The 22,269-nt window shown below is 41.5% G+C and overlaps 1 protein-coding gene across 2 annotated transcripts in view; it reads left to right on the top strand.

The window, feature by feature from the left end:
* The window catches only part of LOC122549302 (interleukin-6 receptor subunit beta-like), a 70,319-nt gene extending 51,984 nt beyond the window's left edge, over positions 1-18,335 (top strand). For both annotated transcript variants that reach the window (XM_043688870.1, XM_043688881.1), the window contains 4 exons: positions 6,344-6,484; positions 12,568-12,658; positions 13,800-13,875; positions 17,679-18,335. In XM_043688870.1, coding sequence (XP_043544805.1) covers positions 6,344-6,484; positions 12,568-12,658; positions 13,800-13,875; positions 17,679-17,909 — 539 coding nt within the window. In that variant the 3' untranslated portion in view covers positions 17,910-18,335. The remainder of the gene's footprint in view (positions 1-6,343; positions 6,485-12,567; positions 12,659-13,799; positions 13,876-17,678) is intronic.
* The last annotated feature ends 3,934 nt before the right edge of the window (positions 18,336-22,269 follow it).

Raw genomic sequence — 22,269 nt, 5'->3', positions numbered from 1 at the left:
TAAGATTTGCTTTCCCAAAATGCAGCATTTCACATTTATCTGAATTAAACTCCATCTGCCACTTCTTAGCCCATTGGCCCATCTGGTCCAGATCCTGTTGTAATCTGAGGTAACCCTCTTCGCTGTCCACTACACCTCCAATTTTGGTGTCATCTGCAAACTTACTAACTGTACCTCTTATGCTCGCATCCAAATCATTTATGTAAATTACAAAAAGTAGAGGGCCCAGCACCGATCCTTGTGGCACTCCAATGGTCACATGGAAAATAACATCAATTTTTTTTAAGTCTAAAAGTGAACATTAAACAATTATTCACAACTTTAAGCCCCCTTTCTCTTAATTGCTTATTATCTGGTTCCAGCTCTATAACAACATGCTGTTCCAATAAGACGCTTATTAAATTTACATCAGCTTAATTTCAAAACCACACAGCCGCTGCCATCTTCGGTGTCTGTCTTCTTCGGTTGAAGATCTCCCTGGGTCATCTTCTTTCTTTTTATTGTGAAAATGTTTCATATGAAAAGGTGCCTTTGATAGAGAGTGTTTCTTAATTTCTTGGATTTCTCTCGATGGCAGTTACTCTGTCTGATTTTCAAAATGCCTGCATTTTTATACCCCCAACATCAGATCATCTCATTGATCCAATGTTAGCAAAACAATAAATTCAAACTCAATTGGGTCTTAATATCCTGTGGCATAATTTAAACTGGCTGGTTAAATTTGAATTGTTGTCAAAACAGCAACCAACTCAGGTCTCCATTTCACAGCCAAATGTTATGTTTTTTTCAATTTTCCAGTACACCCTGACACTGCCATCTAGTCATACCACAGGTGCTTGTAAGTTCTCAGTTCAGAACAGTATTCACTCTCTCTTAAAGGTACAGTACATGCCTTCAACTTCATACCACAATGCAGAGAGGAAGAGGCATAGATCCATCACACCAGGCTGGAATAAGTTGAAAGCTGCACTAAATATAGGCAAGTTTTGCTGACCAGTACTAATGTTATGTAGGAAGTTGCAGTATCTTGATCCAGTAATGATGTAGGGATGGTGATATGTGTCCAAGTCGCCAAACAAAATATATTTGACAGTTATTTCCTGTACCTGCAATCATTATCCTGTGGTAGATATCTTAGGTATCTTAGATATCTTAAGGCGGCACGGTGGCACAGTGGTTAGCACTGCTGCCTCACAGCGCCAGAGACCCGGGTTCAATTCCCGCCTCAGGCGACTGGCTGTGTGGAGTTTGCACATTCTCCCCGTGTCTGCGTGGGTTTCCTCCGGGTGCTCCGGTTTCCTCCCACAGTCCAAAAATGTCCAGGGTCAGGTGAATTGGCCATGCTAAATTGCCCGTAGTGTTAGGTAAGGAGTAAATGTAGGGGTATGGGTGGGTTTCGCTTCGGCGGGTCGGTGTGGACTTGTTGGGCCGAAGGGCCTGTTTCCACACTGTAATCTAATCTAATCTAATAAGATACAAAGTTCAAACCACAGTCACAATACACCAGTCATCATGGATTTAATTGATGTAAATAGGAATCAGAGAGGAATTCATACCTGGTTTCTGAAGGTCAGTACATTGGACAAGACATTGATGCAAGGATTTCTCAAGGTAGTGTCCTACCACTGACCACCTTTTGCTACTTCAACAATGACCTTCTATCTATCACAAAGTCAGAGGTAGGATTGTTCATTGATGATTGCACATAGTTCAGCACCATTCATAACTCCTCAGCTACTGAAGTAATCCATGGTAATATGCAGAAAGACCTGGACAACGTTCAGGCTCAGGCGGATAGTGTCAAATAAAATTAGCATTCCTCAACTACCAGATGTTGACTATCTCCAACAAGAGAGCATCTAACCATCTCCCCTTGACATTCAATAGCATTACGATCACTGAATCCCCCACTATCAAAATCCTGAGTTTACCTTTGGCCAGGAATTGAGATCATAAATGTTGTTGAATATTATGCAATGATTAGCAAACATCCTGACCTCTCAGTTAATGTTTCAGGTCCAGTGACCCTTCTCAGAACTGACGGTAGCTAGGAAAAGGATTTTTTTACACAGAAGGTGGGGTAGGGAGAAGGGGGAGAGTAAACAATAGGTGGGGATAGAGCTCAAAGAGAGAAAAAACAGTTGGACAGACAAAGGAGTGGTTCAAGTTCAGTCTGAGGGAATGAAAAGCTGCTAATGGAAACAATTAATAGCTGAGCTTCATTGGAGCACTGCAGCAAGTCTGAGACAAAGATGTTGGCCAAGGAACAAGGTGGGCTCTATGTCTACCTACTGTTTGCTCCACACACCCCTCCACATCCTATCTTCAGTATAAAAACCAGCCCTTCCCTAGCTATCATCAGTTCTGAAGAAGGGTCACTGGACGCAAAATGTTAATATTTATTTCTGTCCACCGATGCTGCTAGACCTACTGAGATTTTCCAACAATTTTTGCTTTGGTTTAAGATTTCCAGCATCTTCAATTCTTTGGGGTTTTTTTAGCCCTACATCTGACCATTTCTCTCTCCATAGGTGCAGTTTTCCCTGCTGTGTATTGCCAGCAGTTTTTGTTTTTTTTTAGATTAGATTAGATTAGATTAGATTACCTACAGTGTGGAAACAGGCCCTTCGGCCCAACAAGTCCACACCGACCCGCCAAAGCGCAACCCACCCATACCCCTACATTTACCCCTTTAACCTAACACTATGGGCAATTTAGCATGGCCAATTCACCTGACCCGCACATCTTTGTGACTGTGGGAGGAAACCGGAGCACCCGGAGGAAACCCACGCAGACACAGGGAGAATGTGCAAACTCCACACAGTCAGTCGCCTGAGTCGGGAATTGAACCCGGGTGTCTGGCGCTGTGAGGCAGCAGTGCTAACCACTGTGCCACCGTGCCGTCCACTTGAATATAATAATTACCTGCAAAATACCTTTTTGCTTGAATTTGCTATTTATCCTAAACCTGTCCAGCAACTGACTCTTCTGCAACTGGAAACAGTTTCTGTTTACTTTAACAAAATTCATCAAGCCATCTCTATAAAACTGCTTGTAGGTTTTGATGCTATAGAGAATAATCCCACCTTCACTAGACTCCCAATGTAACTGAAGCTTTTCATTCCTGGTGCTGTGTGAGAAAATCCCTTTTGAATTCCCTCTAAGGTCTTCACAGCTATACTCAATAATATTTTCCACAGTATCCAGTATCTGGATAACCAATGATTTATAAAATGGTTTAGAATAAACACACATATATTTTAGCAGGAGCCCTGGATACCAGTGGTGCACAGGATCCATAACATTTCTTTCCCTCGTCCTTAGTTGTTACCAGGAGTATACTTAAGAGGGAAATCAGGAGGGCAAAAAGAGGATATGAGATAGCTTTGGCAAATAGAATTAAGGAGAATCCAAAGGGTTTTTACAAATATGTTAAGAACAAAAGAGTAACTAGGGAGAGAATAGAGCCTCTCAAAGATCAGCAAGGTGGCCTTTGTTTGGAGCTGCAGGAGATGGGGGAGATACTAGACGAGTATTTTGCATCAGTGTTTACTGTTGAAAAGGATATGGAAGATATAGACTGTAGGGAAATAGATGGTGACATTTTGAAAAATGACCGTATTACAGAGGAGGAAGTGCTGGATGTCTTGAACACATAAAAGTGGATAAATCCCCAGGACTGATCAGGTGTATCCTAGAACTCTATGGGAAGGCAGGGAAGTGATTGCTGGGCCTCTAGCTGAGATATTTGTATCATCAATAGTCACACGTGAGGTGTCGGAAGACTGGAGATTGGCTAACATGGTGCCACACTTTAAGAAGGGCGGTAAAGACAAGCCAGGGAACTATGAACGAGTGAGCCTGATGTCGGTGGAGGGCAAGTTGTTGGAGGGAATCCTGAGGAACAGGATGTACATGTATTTAGAAAGGCAAGGACTGATTGGGGATAGTCAACATAGCTTTGTGCGTGGGAAATCATGTCTCACAAACTTGATTGAGTTTTTTGAGGAAGTAACAAAGAGGATTGATGAGGGCAGAGCAGTGGACATGATCTATATGAACTTCAGTAAGGCGTTCGACAAGGTTCCCCATGGGAGATTGATTAGCAAGGTTAGATCTCATGGAAGACAGGGAGAACTAGGCATTTGGATACAGAACTGGCTCAAAGGTAGAAGACAGAGGGTGGTGGTGGAGGGTGTTTTTCAGACTGGAGTCCTGTGACCAATGGAGTGTCACAAGGATTAGTGCTGGGTCCAATACTTTTCATCATTTATATAAATGCTTTGGATGTGAGCATAAGAGGTATAGTTGGTAAGTTAGCAGATGACGCTAAAATTGGAAATATAGTGGACAGCAAAGAAGGTTGCCTCAGATTACAATGGCATCTTGGGCCAATGGGCTGAGGAATGGCAGATAGAGTTTAATTTATATAAATGCAAGGTGCTGCATTTTGGGAAAGCAAATCTTAGTAGGACTTATACATTTAATGGTAAGGTCCTAGGGAATGTTGTTGAACAAAGAGACCTTGGAGTACAGGTTCATAGCTCCTGATGTCGGGAGTCCAGAACTAGAGGGCATAGATTTAGGGTGAGAGGGAAAAGTTATAAAAGAGACCTAAGGGGCAACTCTTTCACGCAGCGGGTGGTATGTGTATGGAATGAGCTGCCAGAGGAAGTGGTAGAGGCTGGTACAATTGCAATATTTAAAAAACAACTGGATGGGTATATGGATAGAAAGGGTTTGGAGGGATATGGGCTGGGTGCTGGCAAGTGGGAATAGATTTGGTTGAGCTATCTGGTCGGCATGGACGAGTTGGACAGAAGGGTCTGTTTCTGTGCTTTACATCTCTATGACTCTATGACCAGCTGAGATCAGTTTATACAAATACTTGAAACTTCACTGAAATATGCGACTATATTCTTGGTTCTTAAACACATTAGAGGAATGTTAGGTATGCGCATCTATCCTGGTTCAGTGGTGTCAGTAAGCAGTAAACAGTCTTGTGAAAGTTGATTGGAACTGCAATGCACTGACCTATACTAGATCAAACGCAATAGACCATCAACTTGTACTGTGACATGAACTACATGACCATCTCTTTTAGGCCTTCAATTTATTCCAAGATGAATAGAGTAAATGTGATGAGATGAGGCTTGGAAAACTCAATAAGAAGCTTGAATTCAGATCTGGAAAATGTAGAGTTACTGTAACTCTTTGCAGTCAGTACTTTCCCTATAAATGTAATGCAAAGTGAAGAACACCCCATGACTCCCCAAAACAATGGTAATTTCACTGGACTTAAATAAGGTGATCTTGAATTATTCTTCAGCATTTCTAATCTCTTTTCTGGCTGTATGCTTTCCCATGTTTCTGTACAGGAATGTATAAAACCTAAGAAATGGGAGTACAAGCAGACCATATCACTGAGCCTGTTACACCATTCACTGTCATCATGGCTGATCATTGGTGGTAACTCCACTTTCCCGCCTGCTCCTATATCCCTTCATTCCTTGAGATATGTCTGTCTCAGTCTTAAATATGTGAGCAATGGCAATGAATAATATATGAACAATGGGGCATCCACAATTCTTTAGGGTAACAAATTCCAAAGATCTAAAATGTTTTGAGTGAAGAAATTGCTCCTCATTTCAGTCATAGAGTCATAGGGTTGTGCAGCATGGAAATGAACCCTTTGGACCAACCAGTCCATGCCGACCGGAAATCCGAAATCAATCTAGTCCTGTTTGCCAACATTTGGCCATTATCCCTCTAAAGCCTTTCTATTCAAATGTCCATCCACCTTAAATAACTAATTTTTCATCCTGAGACCATTACCCTGATGTTTTAGATTCCCCAGCCAATGGAACCAACCTCTCAGTCTTTATCTTAACAAGCCCCTTCAAAGACCATCCTGATTAATGGACATTAGCTCTTATTTCTCACTGTAGGCTATTTCTATGAGTGGGTGCAGCAAAGTTAGAAGTGGTGTATAAAGAATAAAGGTAGAGTCACCATTGTTTTACCAAGTCACAGGGGCAATCTTCCATCAGAGAGAAATGACTGGTGGTGCTTTAGCCCACCACACCTGGAGAAGGAGAATCCTTCATAGTAATCCCAGCCAGTGCAGGAAGTGAATCCTCATTGTTGGAATTACTGTTTATCACAAACCAGCCATCCAGCCAATTGAGCTAAATGACCCCTAATATCCATTGAACAAGGCTGTTAAGGGAAGCATATTATCGAAAAGAAGCATTGTTCACAGAAAAGGTGGATTAATATGTGAATTTTGCTGTATTTTTGGTTTAGACCAGTGTTGGCACTCTTGTTTCTGATCCTTTCACAGATGTAACAGTGGACTCAGCAAATCGACAACACACATTGGTTAACTTAAAAAGCAATACTTTGTACCGAGTAATTGTCATGGCTTCGACAACAAAGGGAAGTACAAATGGTACAGCTATCTCTTTCAAAACACTAGCCTTTGGTAAGTTATGAGTGCTACGGAAATATGCTATTTACGCTTTTTGTTCAGTTTAATGCAATGTTGTTCAATCATTTATAAACAAATTAAAACTATTGCTGAATTCTCATTCCATGTTGGGAATGCTAGAGTCAGGAAAATTGCTAGCTCTGCAAACATGATGTGGGAGAAAGTGCAACAGGATGTCAGATTTTTGTACTGAGGGGTGAGGGGTAAGTGAACAAATGTTAACTGGAGTCGAACCTAATTTCTATTGACTATAGTTTTGCTAAGACTCCTTGATACCACATTCAGTCAATAACAGCCTTGATGTCAAATGCTGTCAATCTCACCTCACGAGTTCAAATCTTTTGTCTACATTTGGACAAAGGTTATGAGCTGAGTGGCCCTGGTGGAACTAAACTGGGCATCACTGAGCATTGCTTAAACGATGCTGCTTGTTTGTACTATTGATGACACCTTCCATCACTTTGCTGACGATTGAGATGACACTAATAGGACAGCAATTGACCAGACCAGTAGGTTTTCAGTAACATGGCAGGAACATTGTCAGCATCCCTAGCCTTTGCTGAATCCAGTATCTTCAGTCCTTTCATGATATCACACGGAGTGAAGCAAATTGGCTGAAGACTGACATCTGTGATATGTGGGGACATCAGCATAATCCTGAAATACATCATTTGTTTTAATTTATTCATGGGATGTGGGCACCACTGGCTGGGTAAGCATATATTGTACATCCGTAGTTGCCCTTGAGAAGGTGGTGGTGAGCTACCTTCTTTAACCACAGCAGGCTGTTTGTTTTAGGTAGCTATCCGGGATGGAGTTCCAGGACACTGAAGGAACAGCGATATACTTCTAATATAGATATTTCCTCCATCATAATGTCAGAAGCGGGAATAATTGCCAATGATTGTACAACGTTCAGCACCCTTTGCGAATCATCAGATACTGAAGCAGTCCATTTCTGTATGCCACAACATCTGGACAATATCTAGGTTTAGGCTGGCAAGTGGTAAGTAACTTAGTGTCACACTAGTGCTAGACAAAAACCATATTCAACTAGAAAGATCTAAACATTGCCCCTTGATATTTAATGGTATTACCATCACTGAAACCTCATGGCTTGAATACCATTTCCTACTTGTCAGCACAAATTTCAAAGCTGGATATTGTCCAGGTCTTGCTGTGTTTGGATGTGGACTGCTTCATTACCTGAGGAGTTGTGAATGGCGCTGATCGTTCTGCATTCATTGACGAACATCCCACTTCTGACTTTATGATGGAGGGAAGGTCATTGGTGAAGCAGCTGAACGTGGTTGGGCCTAGGAGACTGCTCTGAGGAATTCCTGCAGAGCTGTCCAGGAACAGGGTTTCTAACACCATCAGATATAAGAAAAGAATTAGGCTATTTGGCCCACCATGTCTGCTCATTTCATCATGTCTGATGTGTTTCTCAACCCCATTCTCCTGCCTTTTCCCAATATTCCTTGATTGCCTTACCAATCAAGAACCTATCTATCTTTGTATTAAATACACTCAGTAACTTGGCCTCTACAGCTCTCTGTGGCAATGGGTTCCAAAGGTTAACCATCCTCCCTTCACTCTGAGACTGTGTCCTCAGGTTCTAATCTCTCATCTTCTTCATGCCTTCCCTTTCCAGGTCTCTCAATATTCTGTAAGTTGCAATCAGATCAACCCTCATTCTTCAAAACTCCAACATTGCTGGGGTCATTCTTGTAAACCTCCTCTAGACCACATCTAACACCAACGCATCCTTCCTTAAATAGAGGGCCCTAAAATGCACACAATATTCAAAATGTAGTCTGACCAGAGCCTGATACAGCCTCAGCAGTACATCTGTGCTCTTATGCTTTAGCCCTGTTGACATGAATACTAACATTGCATTTGCCTTCCTAACTGCACCTGCAGTTGAACCTGCACGTTAACCTTATCCTGAGATTCCTGAACTAAGACTCCTAAGTCTCTTTGTGCTTTACTTTTATGAAATCTTTCTGCAGTTAGAAAATAGATCACACTTCTATTTTTCCTACTAAAGTGCATAACCTTACACTTTCCCACATTGTATCCCATCTATTAATCCTTTGCCCATTTGCCTAGTATGTCCGAGTCCTTTTGCTGCCTCCCTGCTTCCTCAGCACTGCCTGCCCCTTCATTTATTTTTGAGTCATCTGCAGACTTAGCAAAAATGCCCTCAGTTCCTTTGCCCAGTTTTGTGAACAAATAACATGATTAGCTGTGATCCCAATATGGACCCCTGCAGAGCTCCATTAGTCACCAGCTGCCATCATGAAAAAGACCCGTTTATCCCCACTCTCTACCTCTCACCAGTCAGCCAATCCTCTTTCCTTGCCCCTTACACCATGGACTCTTATTTTATTAGCAGCCTCCTGTGCTGCATCTTGTCAAAGGCCTTCTGGAGTTCCAAATATATCACATCCACTGGCTCTCCTTTGTCTAACTTGCTCATTACCTCCTCAAGGAATTCTAATAAATTTGTCAGGCATGACCTCCCTTTGACAAAGCCATGCTGACTCAGTCCTATTTTACCATGCACTTCCAGGTACTCCACGATCTCATCCTTATTAATGAACTCTAAAATCTTACTGAAGACTGAAGCCAGTCAAGCCAGCCTATAACTTCCTGTCTTCCACCTCCCTCCCTTCTTAAACAGGGATATTACATTAGCCATTTTCCTGTCCACCTCCCTGACTCCAGTGATTCCTGAAAGATTACCACAAATGCCTCCACATTCTCCTTAGCTGCCTCGGAACCCTGTGGTGTAGTCCATTTGGTCTGGGTGATTTGTCCACCTTCAGATTTTCCAACTTCACTCACATCTGCTCCTGATTCTCTTCAGGTTCTGATATGTTTCTAGTGTCTTCCACTGTGAAAAATGATGCACATTACATATTCAGTTCATCTGTTATTACTTGTTCTTTGTTCCTGATTTACTGCTCTCTCAATGTCCAGTCTTGCCTCCCTCTTACCTTTTAGATATCTAAAAAGGTACTTGCAATCTTCTTTCATATTACTAGCTAGCTTACTGTCAATCATATTTGCATCCTTATTCTTATACTTTCCTCCTCTGCTGGTTTTTACATTCTTCCCAGTTCTCTGGCTTCACATGAATCTACACCACATTGGATGCTTTTCTTTAGCTTTTACATTGACTTGCCTTGTCAGCCATGGCTGCCTCATCCTCCCCTTACTATGTTTCATTTTCTTTGGGATGAATTTCTGCTGTGTCTCCTGAAATTCACCCAGAAACGCTGCTATTGCTGCTCCTCTATCTTCCCTGCCAGGCTCCCCTTCCAATCCACTCTGGCCAGCTCCTCCCTTATGTCTTTATAGTTATCTTTGTAAGACTGTTACATCTGATTCCAGTTTTTCCCTCAAACTGCAGGATGAATTCTATCATTTTATGGTCACTTTCAGTTAATGGTTCATTCACCCTGAGCTCCCTTCTCAAGTTTGCATTGTTGGAGATGACTGGCCTCTAAAAACCACAACCATCTTCCTTTGTGCCAAGTATGACTCCAACAAGCAGAGATTTTTCCACTGTCTCCCATTGACTCCAAGGCTCCTTGATGCCAGATGCAAAGGCAGCCTTGATGTCAAGAGTAGTCAGTTTCATCCCCCCTCATCCAACCGTTCAGCACAAGAGGATGAAGATCGATGCAAATGCTTCTGTATTCTCTTTTGCATTGATGTGCCAGTATCCTCCATTATTAAATATGAGGGCTTTGGATTCACAAATGCCCACCACCATTCACAATTGAATGTGCCATGACTGCAGAGCCTTGATCTTATCTTTTGGTAATGGGTTCACTTAACTTTACTCATCACAAGCTCTTTCTGACGTTTGGTTTGCAAGTAACCCGGTGTAGTAGCTTCATCATCTCATTATATATGATGCTTGGAGCTGCTTGTGGCATATCCTCTGCTCTTCGAAGTTAATCCTCTATCTTGATGGAAATAATAAAATGTTGGGAATGTACTGGGCCTTGAAGTTACAGGTTGTAGTTGAATTTAAATCTGCTACTGCTGTTGGCCCATAGATATGCAGCTTTGAGTTGCTAGATCTGTTCAAAATCTGTTCCATTGGAGGATAGTGGTAATGCTACTCAACACAATGAAAGGTATTGAGAGTATGGTGCTAGAAAAGCACAGCAGGTCAAGCAGCATCCGAGGAGCAGGAGAATCGCCATTTCAGGCATAAGCCCTTCATCAGAAATCCTTGAATGTTGCCTGACCTACTGTGCTTTCCCAGCACTACACTCTCAACTTTGATCTCCAGCATCTGCAGTCCTCACTTTCTCCTCCACAATGAAAGGTATTCTCAATTTGACCATCCAATGGTTACTTTGAAAAAAACCTATCTTGGAAGGATGCAGTCACAAGAGGTAGATTGGTGAGGATTAAATATGTTGGTCTCTCTTGTTGGTTCATTCAACATTTGCTGCAAACTCAGTCTAGCAGCAATGCCCTTTAGAATTTGATCAGATCGGTCAATGGTGATAGTATTGAGCCATGCTTGATGATGGATATTGATGTCCCCCACCCAGATTACAATCTGCACACTTGTACCCTCAGTGCTTCTTCCAAATAATGTTCAACATGGCTGCATATTAATTCATCAGGGGAGTGGCATAGGTAATAATCAGGACAAAGTTACCTTGCTTACGTTTGGTCTGATGCCATGAGATTTCATGGGGTGCAGTGTTAATGTTGAGGACTTCCAGAGTAACTCTCTCACAATTGTGTTTCCCCTACAATGGATCTGTTAGTAAGGTGGACTTTACAAAGTTGATCCTGTACTGGTTTTCCTATTGTTGTTTCTGGTGCCTTGGTAAATTTCAGCTGGTACACCAGCTTTCATGCTTTTTCTTAGAAGTGCTAGAAGTGCCAATTTTGGTACAACTGATTAGCTTATCAGAATGACAGATTTCCTTCTCTAAAGGTCACTAGTCAATTGGATGGATTTTTAAAATGATCAGCAATGGTTTAATTAAACTAACTTTTCATCCTAGATCTATTAATTGAATTCAAATCTCAGTCTACCGTATGGAACAGAACCTATGTCCTAGAGCCAGGGTCTCTGGATTAATGGTCTAGTGACGTGAGCACAGCATCACTACCTTCCCCTGATTAAATAATGAATCGTGGAAGGGAATAATAACATCAAGTGAATGTTATTGGACTACCTGTGCTCATTCCTTGGACACCAGTCCAAATTCCGCTTCAGCAGCTGGGATATTTAAATTTAATCAATTAATAAAGCTGAAGTGAAGTGTTTGTTTATTGATAATGAAATTATTGTATTGTTGTATGGGGAAGAAACCAGTTATCCGCACCTGATCTGACCTACACATGGGTCCAGAGCCATGCTGATGTTGATTCGTAACTGCCCTCTGAGAAGCTATTCAGGTGGCTCACCACCACCAGCTCAAGGCCAGGCTTTAAAGTAAACAAGAAACCCATCATTCCCTTTATGAACCATTCACAAGTCACTCTGAAATGCGCTTCAGTGATTAACTCAATTTTCAGGGAGAAGCCTTCCCGTGTTTGCTCTGAGAATAAGGCAGGGTGAAATTTCATTGTTGCTCCAGGGTTTCCAAGGCTTTTCCTCTGAACAAGTGGCAGAAACCACTACTCAGAGAGTAGTAAGGGTATGGAATGCTTTGCCTGCAATGGTAGTAGATTCGCCAAGTTTAAGTGCATTTAAGTCGTCATTGGACAGGCATATGGACATACATGGAATAGTGTAGGTGGGATGGGCTTCAGATTAGTATGACAGGGTGGCGCAACATCGAGGGCCGAAACTGCGCTGTAATGTTCTATGTTCTAAACCCACCCTCATCAATTAAATATACATGCGCTTTTTACATTTACAACTTGGAGTAATATATTGGACGTGAATATATGTGATATTAAAATCAGAGCTCTCTCTGTTGAATTTTGAAGAACCAGTTACTGTATATCGTTCAGCGCTATTGCCATGTTTTCTGCTACTTTTGTTTCTGAATATAATAAGCAACACTACACAATTCTGTATTTTTCAGCGAAACAAGAAATTGCAGCTATCATGTCATCCACCATCCTGGTTTCCCTGTCAGTCACTATTATGATGTTATTTGCGTATTTTATGAACAAGTAAGTACTGCTCAGGTTTTAAGTCAGTTTTTCACTTCAAGTTACTAAATGCAATTATTCCAATGGGCATGCATTTCAAATCATTTGAGCACAAGCAGCTATAATTTATTTTTATTATTCAAAAATACATTACAAAAATAGTGATTCTGTAAATAAGGATCTGAGGTCTTGTGGCGCAGAGAGTAGTATCTCTGCTCCTGAGCTCCATGCTCAAATTCCACTCCAGGAAGTAATGACCAAAGGTTGAGTATGAACCTTGGAGCTCCATCACATGTACCAACGGTAGGTGACAAGAATGGGAGAGACCCCTGGTCAGCATTTTGTTGGAAGATAAAATTAGAGTTTCTACCATTGCTTTCCATAGCTCCAGGCTATAGCACGCATGTGACCAACCAAATCGAATTCTCCTGGAGTGCTAGTTAGTTTGGATGGTTGTTGAGGATCAGATTTGATCTGTGGTTTGTTCTCTGTTCTGTCTGAAGTGGATTTGGGACCTGCCTTTCTGGCCTACTTGTGGAGTATCTTTTGTTGTGTGGTTTTATGCCTATATCTGACTGTTTGGGTTCAAGACAGGCTGGTCAAGGTGAAAGCAAAGTTAAGAACTGTCTTCAGGCTTGGACTTCTCTATAACAGTTTTTTGTACATAAATACTAATTATTACCATACATGGCTATCTGAGATGTGCCAATTCTGATCTTACTTTTACTTTATTAAAAAAACTATCTCAACATGTACTGCTCTCTATCTAACCACTTTCAATCAATCTGTTCTTATCTCATCTCTCAAGTTGGGGCAAAACCCTGATCAAGTTGAGCTAAAGAGTCTGCTTCTGTGCTGTATGACTCTATGATGCTCACATTGTGCTACTTATACCCAGTGGGGACCATCTCCTTGACATAATCACAAAGTTGCTCCTGTGTCCTAAAGCCCTTATTGAACAGTGGGAATCACAGCCCTGTGCCTTCAGGCAGAGCACAGCAAGCAAAGAGGAAGGAGTAGGACAAATGCAAACTGTTACATGGATTTCTTACCACATTGTAACAGTAGCTAATCCAATTGAATAGCATTGTATTTCAAACAAGAACTATCAACATTAATATTTATTTTTCTATTTATTACCTTTTCAAATTTCGCTCTCCAGGACTCCCAAAAAGAATTGTCAGAATGTCCCAGATGCAGCATACAGCCATCTAACAATACCAAAATGTCAAACTAAGGTAAGGTTCTTCACTGCAAGGTTGTTAACTTAAAACTATTGGCCACATCTTACTGTCTGCAGACCTTGGAGCTCAGACATATGGCCCAAGATGCTTATCAGAACACCACAGAAGTCCAAATGCACTGACCTCTGTGGACATTGCTCAGGATCTATGAACCTCCAATGGCCTAATCCTCCACACCTTCTGTAAATATCTCTGATTTTGAGAGCTGAATATCTTGGGCCTGCTAAAGGTAAGGAAGGAGGTGAGTAGCCTATACATTAGGTAGGTTGTAATTGTGAATGATTCAAGTACATTCCAGGTGGAAAGGCCAATGTGTGACAATCCCACCTCAACTCAAGACCCCGAATGGTCAATTAATGACCACTTAAGGATCTATTCTGCCATGCTGTAATCCAATGAGCTCCAAGTGGGACAAATAACAGGCAGTCTGCCCAACTGGTTAAAACATCATCTGGGAAGGGACCTCATCCATCATAATTTGTGCATGATTGAGAGCATGGACATGGGGCTTGGGGTGGCCACCCCAGTTCTCCCCACCACTTCCCCTCCAGCGAGACTACCCATTCCAAAAACAATTACATTTAGAACATAGACCATAGGAGATTACAGCGCAGTACAGGCCCTTCAGCCTTTGATGTTGTGCCGACTTGTGAAACCAATCTGAAGCCCATCAAAACTACACTATTCCATTTTCGTCCATATGTCTATCTAATGACCATTTAACTGCCCTTAAAGTTAGCAACTCTACCATTGTTGCAGGCACTACTATGCACTACCACACCCCTACTACTCTCTGAGTAAAGAAACTACCTCTGATATCTGCCCTTTATCTATCACCCCTCAATTTAAAGCTACGCCCCCTCATGCTAGCCATCACCATCTGAGGAAAAAGGCTCTCTCTGTCCACCCTTCTGATTATCATATATGTCTCAAATAAGTCACATTTTAACCTTCTTCTCTCTAACGAAAACAGCCTCAAGTCCCCCAGCCTTTCCTCTTAAGACCTTCCCTCCATACCAGGCAACATCCTCGTAAATCTCCTCTGAATCCTTGCCAAAGTTTCCACATCCTTCCTATAATGCGGTGACCAGAACTGTAAGCAATACTCCAATTTCTCCCCTCAAACCCCACCCTCAATAATTGACTCTCCACCACCACCCAGAATGCCCTGAGACCTCAAGCCAGCCCCAATCCATATGACCTCCCACAATTCAAGCAGGCATCCCACAACCAAACCTGATCTCTTACAATCCCACCTGACCTCCCACTACATAACCCAACCTCCCACAGCCCAACATGATCTCCCACAACTCAATCTGACCTCCCACAACCCAACCTCCCACAATCCGACCTGGTCTCCCAATACCCAACCAGACTTACCACAATCCAACCCTATCTCCCACAAGGAGAAAGTGAGGTCTGCAGATGCTGGAGATCAAAGTTGAAACTTTATTGCTGGAACAGCACAGCAGGTCAGGCAGCATCCAGGGAACAGGAGATTCGACGTTTCGGGCACAGGCCCTTCTTCAGGAATTCCTGAAGAAGGGCCTGTGCCCGAAACGTCGAATCTCCTGTTCCCTGGATGCTGCCTGACCTGCTGTGCTGTTCCAGCAATAAAGTTTCAACTTTGATCTCCAGCATATCAACCCAACCTCCCAAAATCCAACCCGACTCCCCACAATCCAACCCGACTTCCCAGAATCCGACCTGACCTTCCAATACCCAATCTGACCTCCCACAATCCAACCCTACCTCCCACAATCCAACCTGACCTTCCGCAATCCAACCCGACCTCCCACTAACCAACCTGACCTCCCACAACCCAACCTGACCTCCCACAATTCAACCTGATCTCCCACAATCCTGAAGAAGGGCTCATGCCAGAAACGTCGAATCTCCTGTTCCTTGGATGCTACCTGACCTGCTGCGCTTTTCCAGCAACGCATTTTCAGCTCCCACAATCCAACCCAACCTCATACAATCCAACCTGAACTTCCGTAATCCAACCTGATCTTTCTCAGTCCAACCTGACTTCCTACAATCTAAACTGACCTCCTACAACCCAACCTGGCCTCCCACAACCCAACCAAACTACCCTCTGACCCAATTACCTACTAGCCCACTTAGCACCCTATCCAGCTGCCACCTTACCTACCTACCAGTCCAAGTGTTAACTGACTCACTTCACTCATAGAGTCATAGAGATTTACAACATGGGAACAGATCCTTTGGTCCAACCCGTCCATGCCAACCAGTTATCCCAACCCAGTCTAGTCCCACTTGCCAGCACCCGGCCCATATCCCTCCAAACCCTTCCTATTCATATACCCATCCAAATGCCTCTTAAATGCTGCAATTGTACCAGCATCCACCACATCCTCTGGCAGCTCATTCCATACATGTATCACCCTTGCATGAAAACGTTGCCCCTTAGGTCTTTTTTATATCTTTCCCTCTCACCCTAAACCTATGCCCTCTAGTTCTGGACTCCCCGACCCCAGGGAAAAGACTTTGCCTATTTACCCTATCCATGCCCCTCAAAATTCTTACCCGCTTACACGCCTACTCATTCACCTATTCACTCAGTTATACACCCTTTTACTGATACACTAGAAAACTGTATGTCGCACTGACATTGCACAGAACAGAGAGGAAGTGATTCAGCAGAGAGTTCCTCCTGGTCCATAAGAAGCTGGAAGAGCAAAACAAAGGGCTGCAATGGGATGAAAGGACAACAAAAACATCAAGCAGACTGCCCAAGTATCAGCTACCTGCAGGTGATGGGAGCACTGGAGATAGAACACACTGCAGCTATCCTGGCTGTTGGTATCAGACTTTTGCACTCTGGTCCAAAATGGCATCTTGTCCCACAGTCGCCATGGCTACAGCCATCCAGGACACTATTGCTCTGAACTTGTATGCATCTGGGTATGTCCTGGGAAATCTGCAGACTGGAATGGCATTACACCAACAGGCAGGTCATGCCACTCCGGCAATTCGAGATATCCCCTGCATAGCGTTCTTCCCTCTGAGTGGCATCTTCACATATATTCCACTTTTCTTCCCTATAAAATGCAACACATTACAGACCATGACCCATACTTTCCCCAGCAGTGTTCACTGCTGCTAGTAAGCCTCTTGACTTCAAGGTTGAGAGTGGCCCAGAATAGAGATCCATACGTAATTTTTTTAAATGGAATAGAAATTTTAGTAAGCTTATTACAAAGATAGTTGTCTCTAATATGAATGTATAAAATTGATATAAAAGCAAAATGTTGTGGACACCAGAGATCTGAAATAAAAACAGAGAATGCTGGAGAAACTCAGCAGGTCCAGCAGCATCTGCAGAGAGAGAAACAGAGTTAATGTTTCAGGTCCGATGTGACTCTTCTTCAGAATTAGGTTTCTCCATCACTTTTCAATTTTAAAAATAAAACTGACAGTTGGGGAAAGACTGGCTGGTCCATCAAGACAACACGACACCCCATGCTGGTTGAGGCATCAGAACTGTACAGCAGCACTCACCAACCCCTGCTCCCATGTTACGTCAGAAAAAAGGTTTAAAAAAAAAGACAAAGGACAGAATAATGTGAAAAATTACTATCCAAGTGACTCAAAGCCAGACACAGAGATTGTGACTAAATTCTACCTGTAAAATATATTCAAATGCATTTATACATTTGAAAGGATTCAAAATACTGAAGAATAAATACAAAGGCATGACATTCCTCTATGTGAAAGGATTTCATTAACCCGTCTCATTTGAATATTTTTCATTTTGATCTTTTTAACCACAGAATAATTTTGATGGGAAAGAGCTGGGAAAGGCTTCTGAGAGCATCGGAACTATAGGACAGCAACAGCAAAGCATTTTCAGTGAGGAGAATGAATCATATTGGATCTATTCAAGGAACACTGAAGATCCAGCTGTGGTGGGGAGCTGCACAGGTCAGTTACCACCATCTCAGAACCTACAGTCAAACATGACTTGTCTGCTACTGAACTCTGAGGAGGAATTTCAGATGTAGGTTAAAAAGGAGTTGGAATTCTGAATCGCTACACATGCACGGGCAATAATATTGGAAAAAATGTTGAAACCATGAGTGTGGCCTTCATGGCCTGGTGGCAACTAAAGTGAACTAGAAAAGTCTGACAGTAGAAATATTATCATCATATTGTTGAAAAAAAATCCTAAATTGCTCAGGAAGACAGTGGACAGACACCGCAGTTACTCCTTCCTTATGTTGAATCATTTCCTTCACTGTATCAAATGTTCTGGGCTGGGACTGAATCTTCAAATGCCTGAAACCTGCAGTTCAATGTCTAGAAGAAATGAAAAAGATGTCAATCAAACCTATTTTGATGGATATGCTCAATGACTGAATGACGTGCTTAGATCCACCAGTTTGTTTCCTCGTTTCAGATTAAATGCTAATATGAACATTGCTGAAAAACACGTTTTGTTGAAGCTTTTGATCTTGCTTTCATCAGGACAGTTTTCAAGAATATCAATTCAAGAAGTAAAAGAAAATTAATACTATATGGGAGGAGAGTGCTAATTGTTTGGCATTGGAGGGGCACTGATCGGTAGAGAGAGTGCAGTGGAAAAGGCACCAGATAATGATGATTGACAGTTAACAGTCAGACTTTGTTTAAGTTTTAAACCCAGCAAGTTGACGTTAATTGGTCTGGGCATTGCCCTGAGAACTGAGCCAATGAGTGGCTGTCAGCTATTTTGTTGAATTGAAACAAGCGCAGTGTATGTACATGTTCTTCCTGTCTACAACAAACAGGATCCTGCATATTAATACATTTAATTTACAGCCCATGCACATACACTGATGGATGGTTTTATGAAAGATCAAGCCTTCAGATCCGAATGAAGTGTAACAAGATTAAGTTATTCAAGCTTGTACCACAGACATGCGGGAAAGGTCTTTCAAGTCAACTCCACTATTTACAGCTCAAAACAGCATATTTATACATTTCACATCACAATACTAACATACAGTATTGATATAAAATAAACTGTGTGTCAATCAGGTGTTACAAACTTAGGTTGCTGTTTCACAATTTGTGACTCCTGCGCCTCACGTTCCCGCTGGTTTGTGCTACAGTCTAGGGTTTTATCAGAACTTCTGCTTAGGTGTTACTTTTAAGGCTTAACTGTCCTCACCATCTACTCTCTATGCCCTAAGTTTTTATTTACAATGCTGTGTAGTTACTTTGAGCAGTATAGGTGGTCTCTGACCCCTAAGTGATTGATAAGTCTGCTTTTATGGTCATGTGATCAAACTGCCTAAGCTCCATTAGCTGTTTCCTGATATGCCTATGTTTTGTTCTAAGTCCTACTCTCTACTGCCTGTCCAAGCTTTATTATTATCTGTGTTCCATGTTTCATAGTATTCTGCTCCTTTCCTTCCATTTTTAATTCGGTCCTACCTTCCTTACCCTTTTTCATGCACCACACTGCAAGCCTGACTGACAATCCTAAATTAGCTGTTAATGTAATTTTTCGTACACGCAGGATTATCCAACAAATTTCCAAATGCAGTCTTCCTCTAATGTTGGACATTGTGTTGCAAGTTTTACAAGTGAGGGCCAGTTGGATATGGTCAGTATCTTTCTTGTTGTGAAGAGAATATGCTATTTTATATGACTCACCAATCTTTGGGACATACTGCCTGTCATACCTGACATCATGGCAGCACTGAAATTCATACACCACATTATTCAAATGTGGGATAGGCAGAATGTCTTTTAGGTTTGACAGCAAGATCATGTTGGTGGTGAACAACACACATGTTGCTGCACAGTGACAGTGTGAAACAGCTAACCCCATCTGTTGCTCAAAACATTGAGACACCTTACCCTTCCAGGGTACTCTGAGGTAGACTGGACACTTTTCAGAACTAAGAGTAATGGCCTTAGGGTCTTTCATGAATTTTCATGATAGCGAGAAATAATCTGATCAAAGCAGCTATTGTCCTGCATTAACAAGATCATCAATAAGACCAATATTATTGTGCATGGATTGTAGAAATCCCATAATGTATTCCAACCAGTGAAGGTTAGTAGGAACCATCTGGTTGAATCCTCAACTAGGATATCCAGGAAAGGACGTTCATTTGACTGGTCCATATTTAACGTTAATTTGATTGCAGGATTGCCCAGTAAGACAGGTATGGTAAGTCTTGCATGCAACTGCGGATTCACATTTAGCAAACATATCATCTACATATTGACAAGTGGGAAAAGATTTATTGTCATTTCATTGAATACACATTTCTCATGAAATCCAATAAAGATGTTTATGAGCACTGGATCTGGCAGCGATCCCATGGCAACACTATTTATTCAGGCACACTTGATGTCATTGAAACTGAACTCACTACACAATTTACAGAGTTCATGACTTCAATTAATACTGATTTATACAATGGTTGCATGTCTAGATCTGACTCTATTATCAGCAGTACTCAAGTTCCATACTGCGACTATAAATATTAATTATTTCCTAACAGCTGGACAGAGTCTTTAATACAATGTTTATACAATAACTTGAGGGAGGGGTTATATTACCGTTAAAGTATTTCTCACCACAGGAAGTGACTGGACGGGAAAAAGAAAATGTTTGTTCAAAGCCAAGTCTGTCAATTTAATTATGATTTGTTAGTTCAGTTGGGAGTTTAATTTCAGATTATTTTCTCAAACAACCAACCACAAAGTTAACCATTACTGTGAAATTGTATGTAGTTTACGTCTGCTTCCAAAATAAAAATTGATTGACTTCATCTATAATTGTGGCTATAGAGTTGGTGAAGCAGAGCATCTAATGCTGCATGATTTAAACTTCATGCTGCATGATTTAAACTTCACTCTGCACCCATCAGGTCACAAAATCATCCCAAAAAGTTGCTGGAATTTGAAGGTGATATCAGCCCAGCAGGAAAACAGGGCCTCTGGGGCCTGAGTAAACAGAGCCAGCAACAGAATATGTCCTTAATCACTGAGACTGAAGGGTTAAGAAATAAACTCAGGAAGAACTAGAAAGGAAAATTTAAGGTGATGCATTAGATGTTAAATCACGGACAGAAAGAATAACAAAGAGAAGAAAGGAAAGGGAGAAAGGGAAACTAAGACAGAGAAAAGGGCACAACATAAGAAATTATACTTACTAGCCCTAAATAGCTACAACAATTTTAGTTTATACTTACCATGAATTAAAGCCTTTTACGTTACATTTATCAATAGGGGAAACAAGCTTTTGAATCAGAAAAAAGCAGTAAGAGCAATAAAACCCCATTCACAGCCAAGGGGTAAATCTGGATTGAGTATGTGAAAAGAGGCCAACTGCCATACACCTAAAGCAAATTCAATCTTCCAGAGGAAAGAAATCAAATTGTTCCCAACCAAAAAAACTAGGCTAGAAAATAGAGTTAAGTCCTCAAGCAGTGATATCACAATTTCCTAATGATTGCCAGCGAAGTTAACAACAAGAAAGTTAAGTAAATTATTCAGAAACAGACTTAAATCAATTTTACAATTTGGGGATAAAAATTGTTTATTGGAATTTGTGATTTCAGAGTCCTAATGGTGAAGTTAGTTAAATCTTTATTATTTCAATAGTGTGAGTGAGTGACACAAATGTTATTCACCACCTAAGAAGCTTTATCAATGTCAATCACTAAAGAACAACAAAGATAAGCAAAAGAGCATAAATCTAAAGATTCTGTGTTAAATTCAACACAAGAATAACTCAGACACAGAAAGAAACATTGGTGTGAACAAGTTCATGGAAACCATATTTGAACTGAATTTTGTCGATTGAGACCATTCAAGAAAATGTTTATTCACGGATATTTTAGAAATCCTTCAACTAGCCTGGAAAAGGAAGGAGTTCAATCATCTTGCTGAAAATGTCATATTGGTAAAGGACAATAGAATTTTACATCAAAACCAACATTTAACACAGCAGAAATTGTAACGGCTTACAGTTTAATGCTACAAGATTCTTTATAACAGAATGATTCAACAACTTTAATCAACTAAGAATGTAACAAGGCAATAAACTGGGATAGTCATAGAGTCATAGAGATGTACAGCATGGTCCAACCCGTCCATGCCGATCAGATATCCCAACCCAATCTAGTCCCACCTGCCAGCACCTGGCCCATATCCCTCCAAACCCTTGCTATTCATATACCCATCCAAATGCCTCTTAAATGTTGCAATTGCACCAGTGTCCACCACATCCTCTGGCAGCTCATTCCATACACGTACCACCCTCTGCGTGAAAAATTTGCCCCTTATGTCTCTTTTATATCTTTCCCCTCTCACCCTAAACCTATGCCCTCTAGTTCTGGACTCCCGACCCCAGGGAAAAGA

This window comes from Chiloscyllium plagiosum, chromosome 1 (assembly GCF_004010195.1).
Source record: "Chiloscyllium plagiosum isolate BGI_BamShark_2017 chromosome 1, ASM401019v2, whole genome shotgun sequence".
NCBI classification, from domain to species: Eukaryota; Metazoa; Chordata; class Chondrichthyes; order Orectolobiformes; family Hemiscylliidae; genus Chiloscyllium; species Chiloscyllium plagiosum.
Note: the sequence above shows the minus strand (reverse complement) of the source record. Positions and strands in the feature narration are given on the sequence as shown.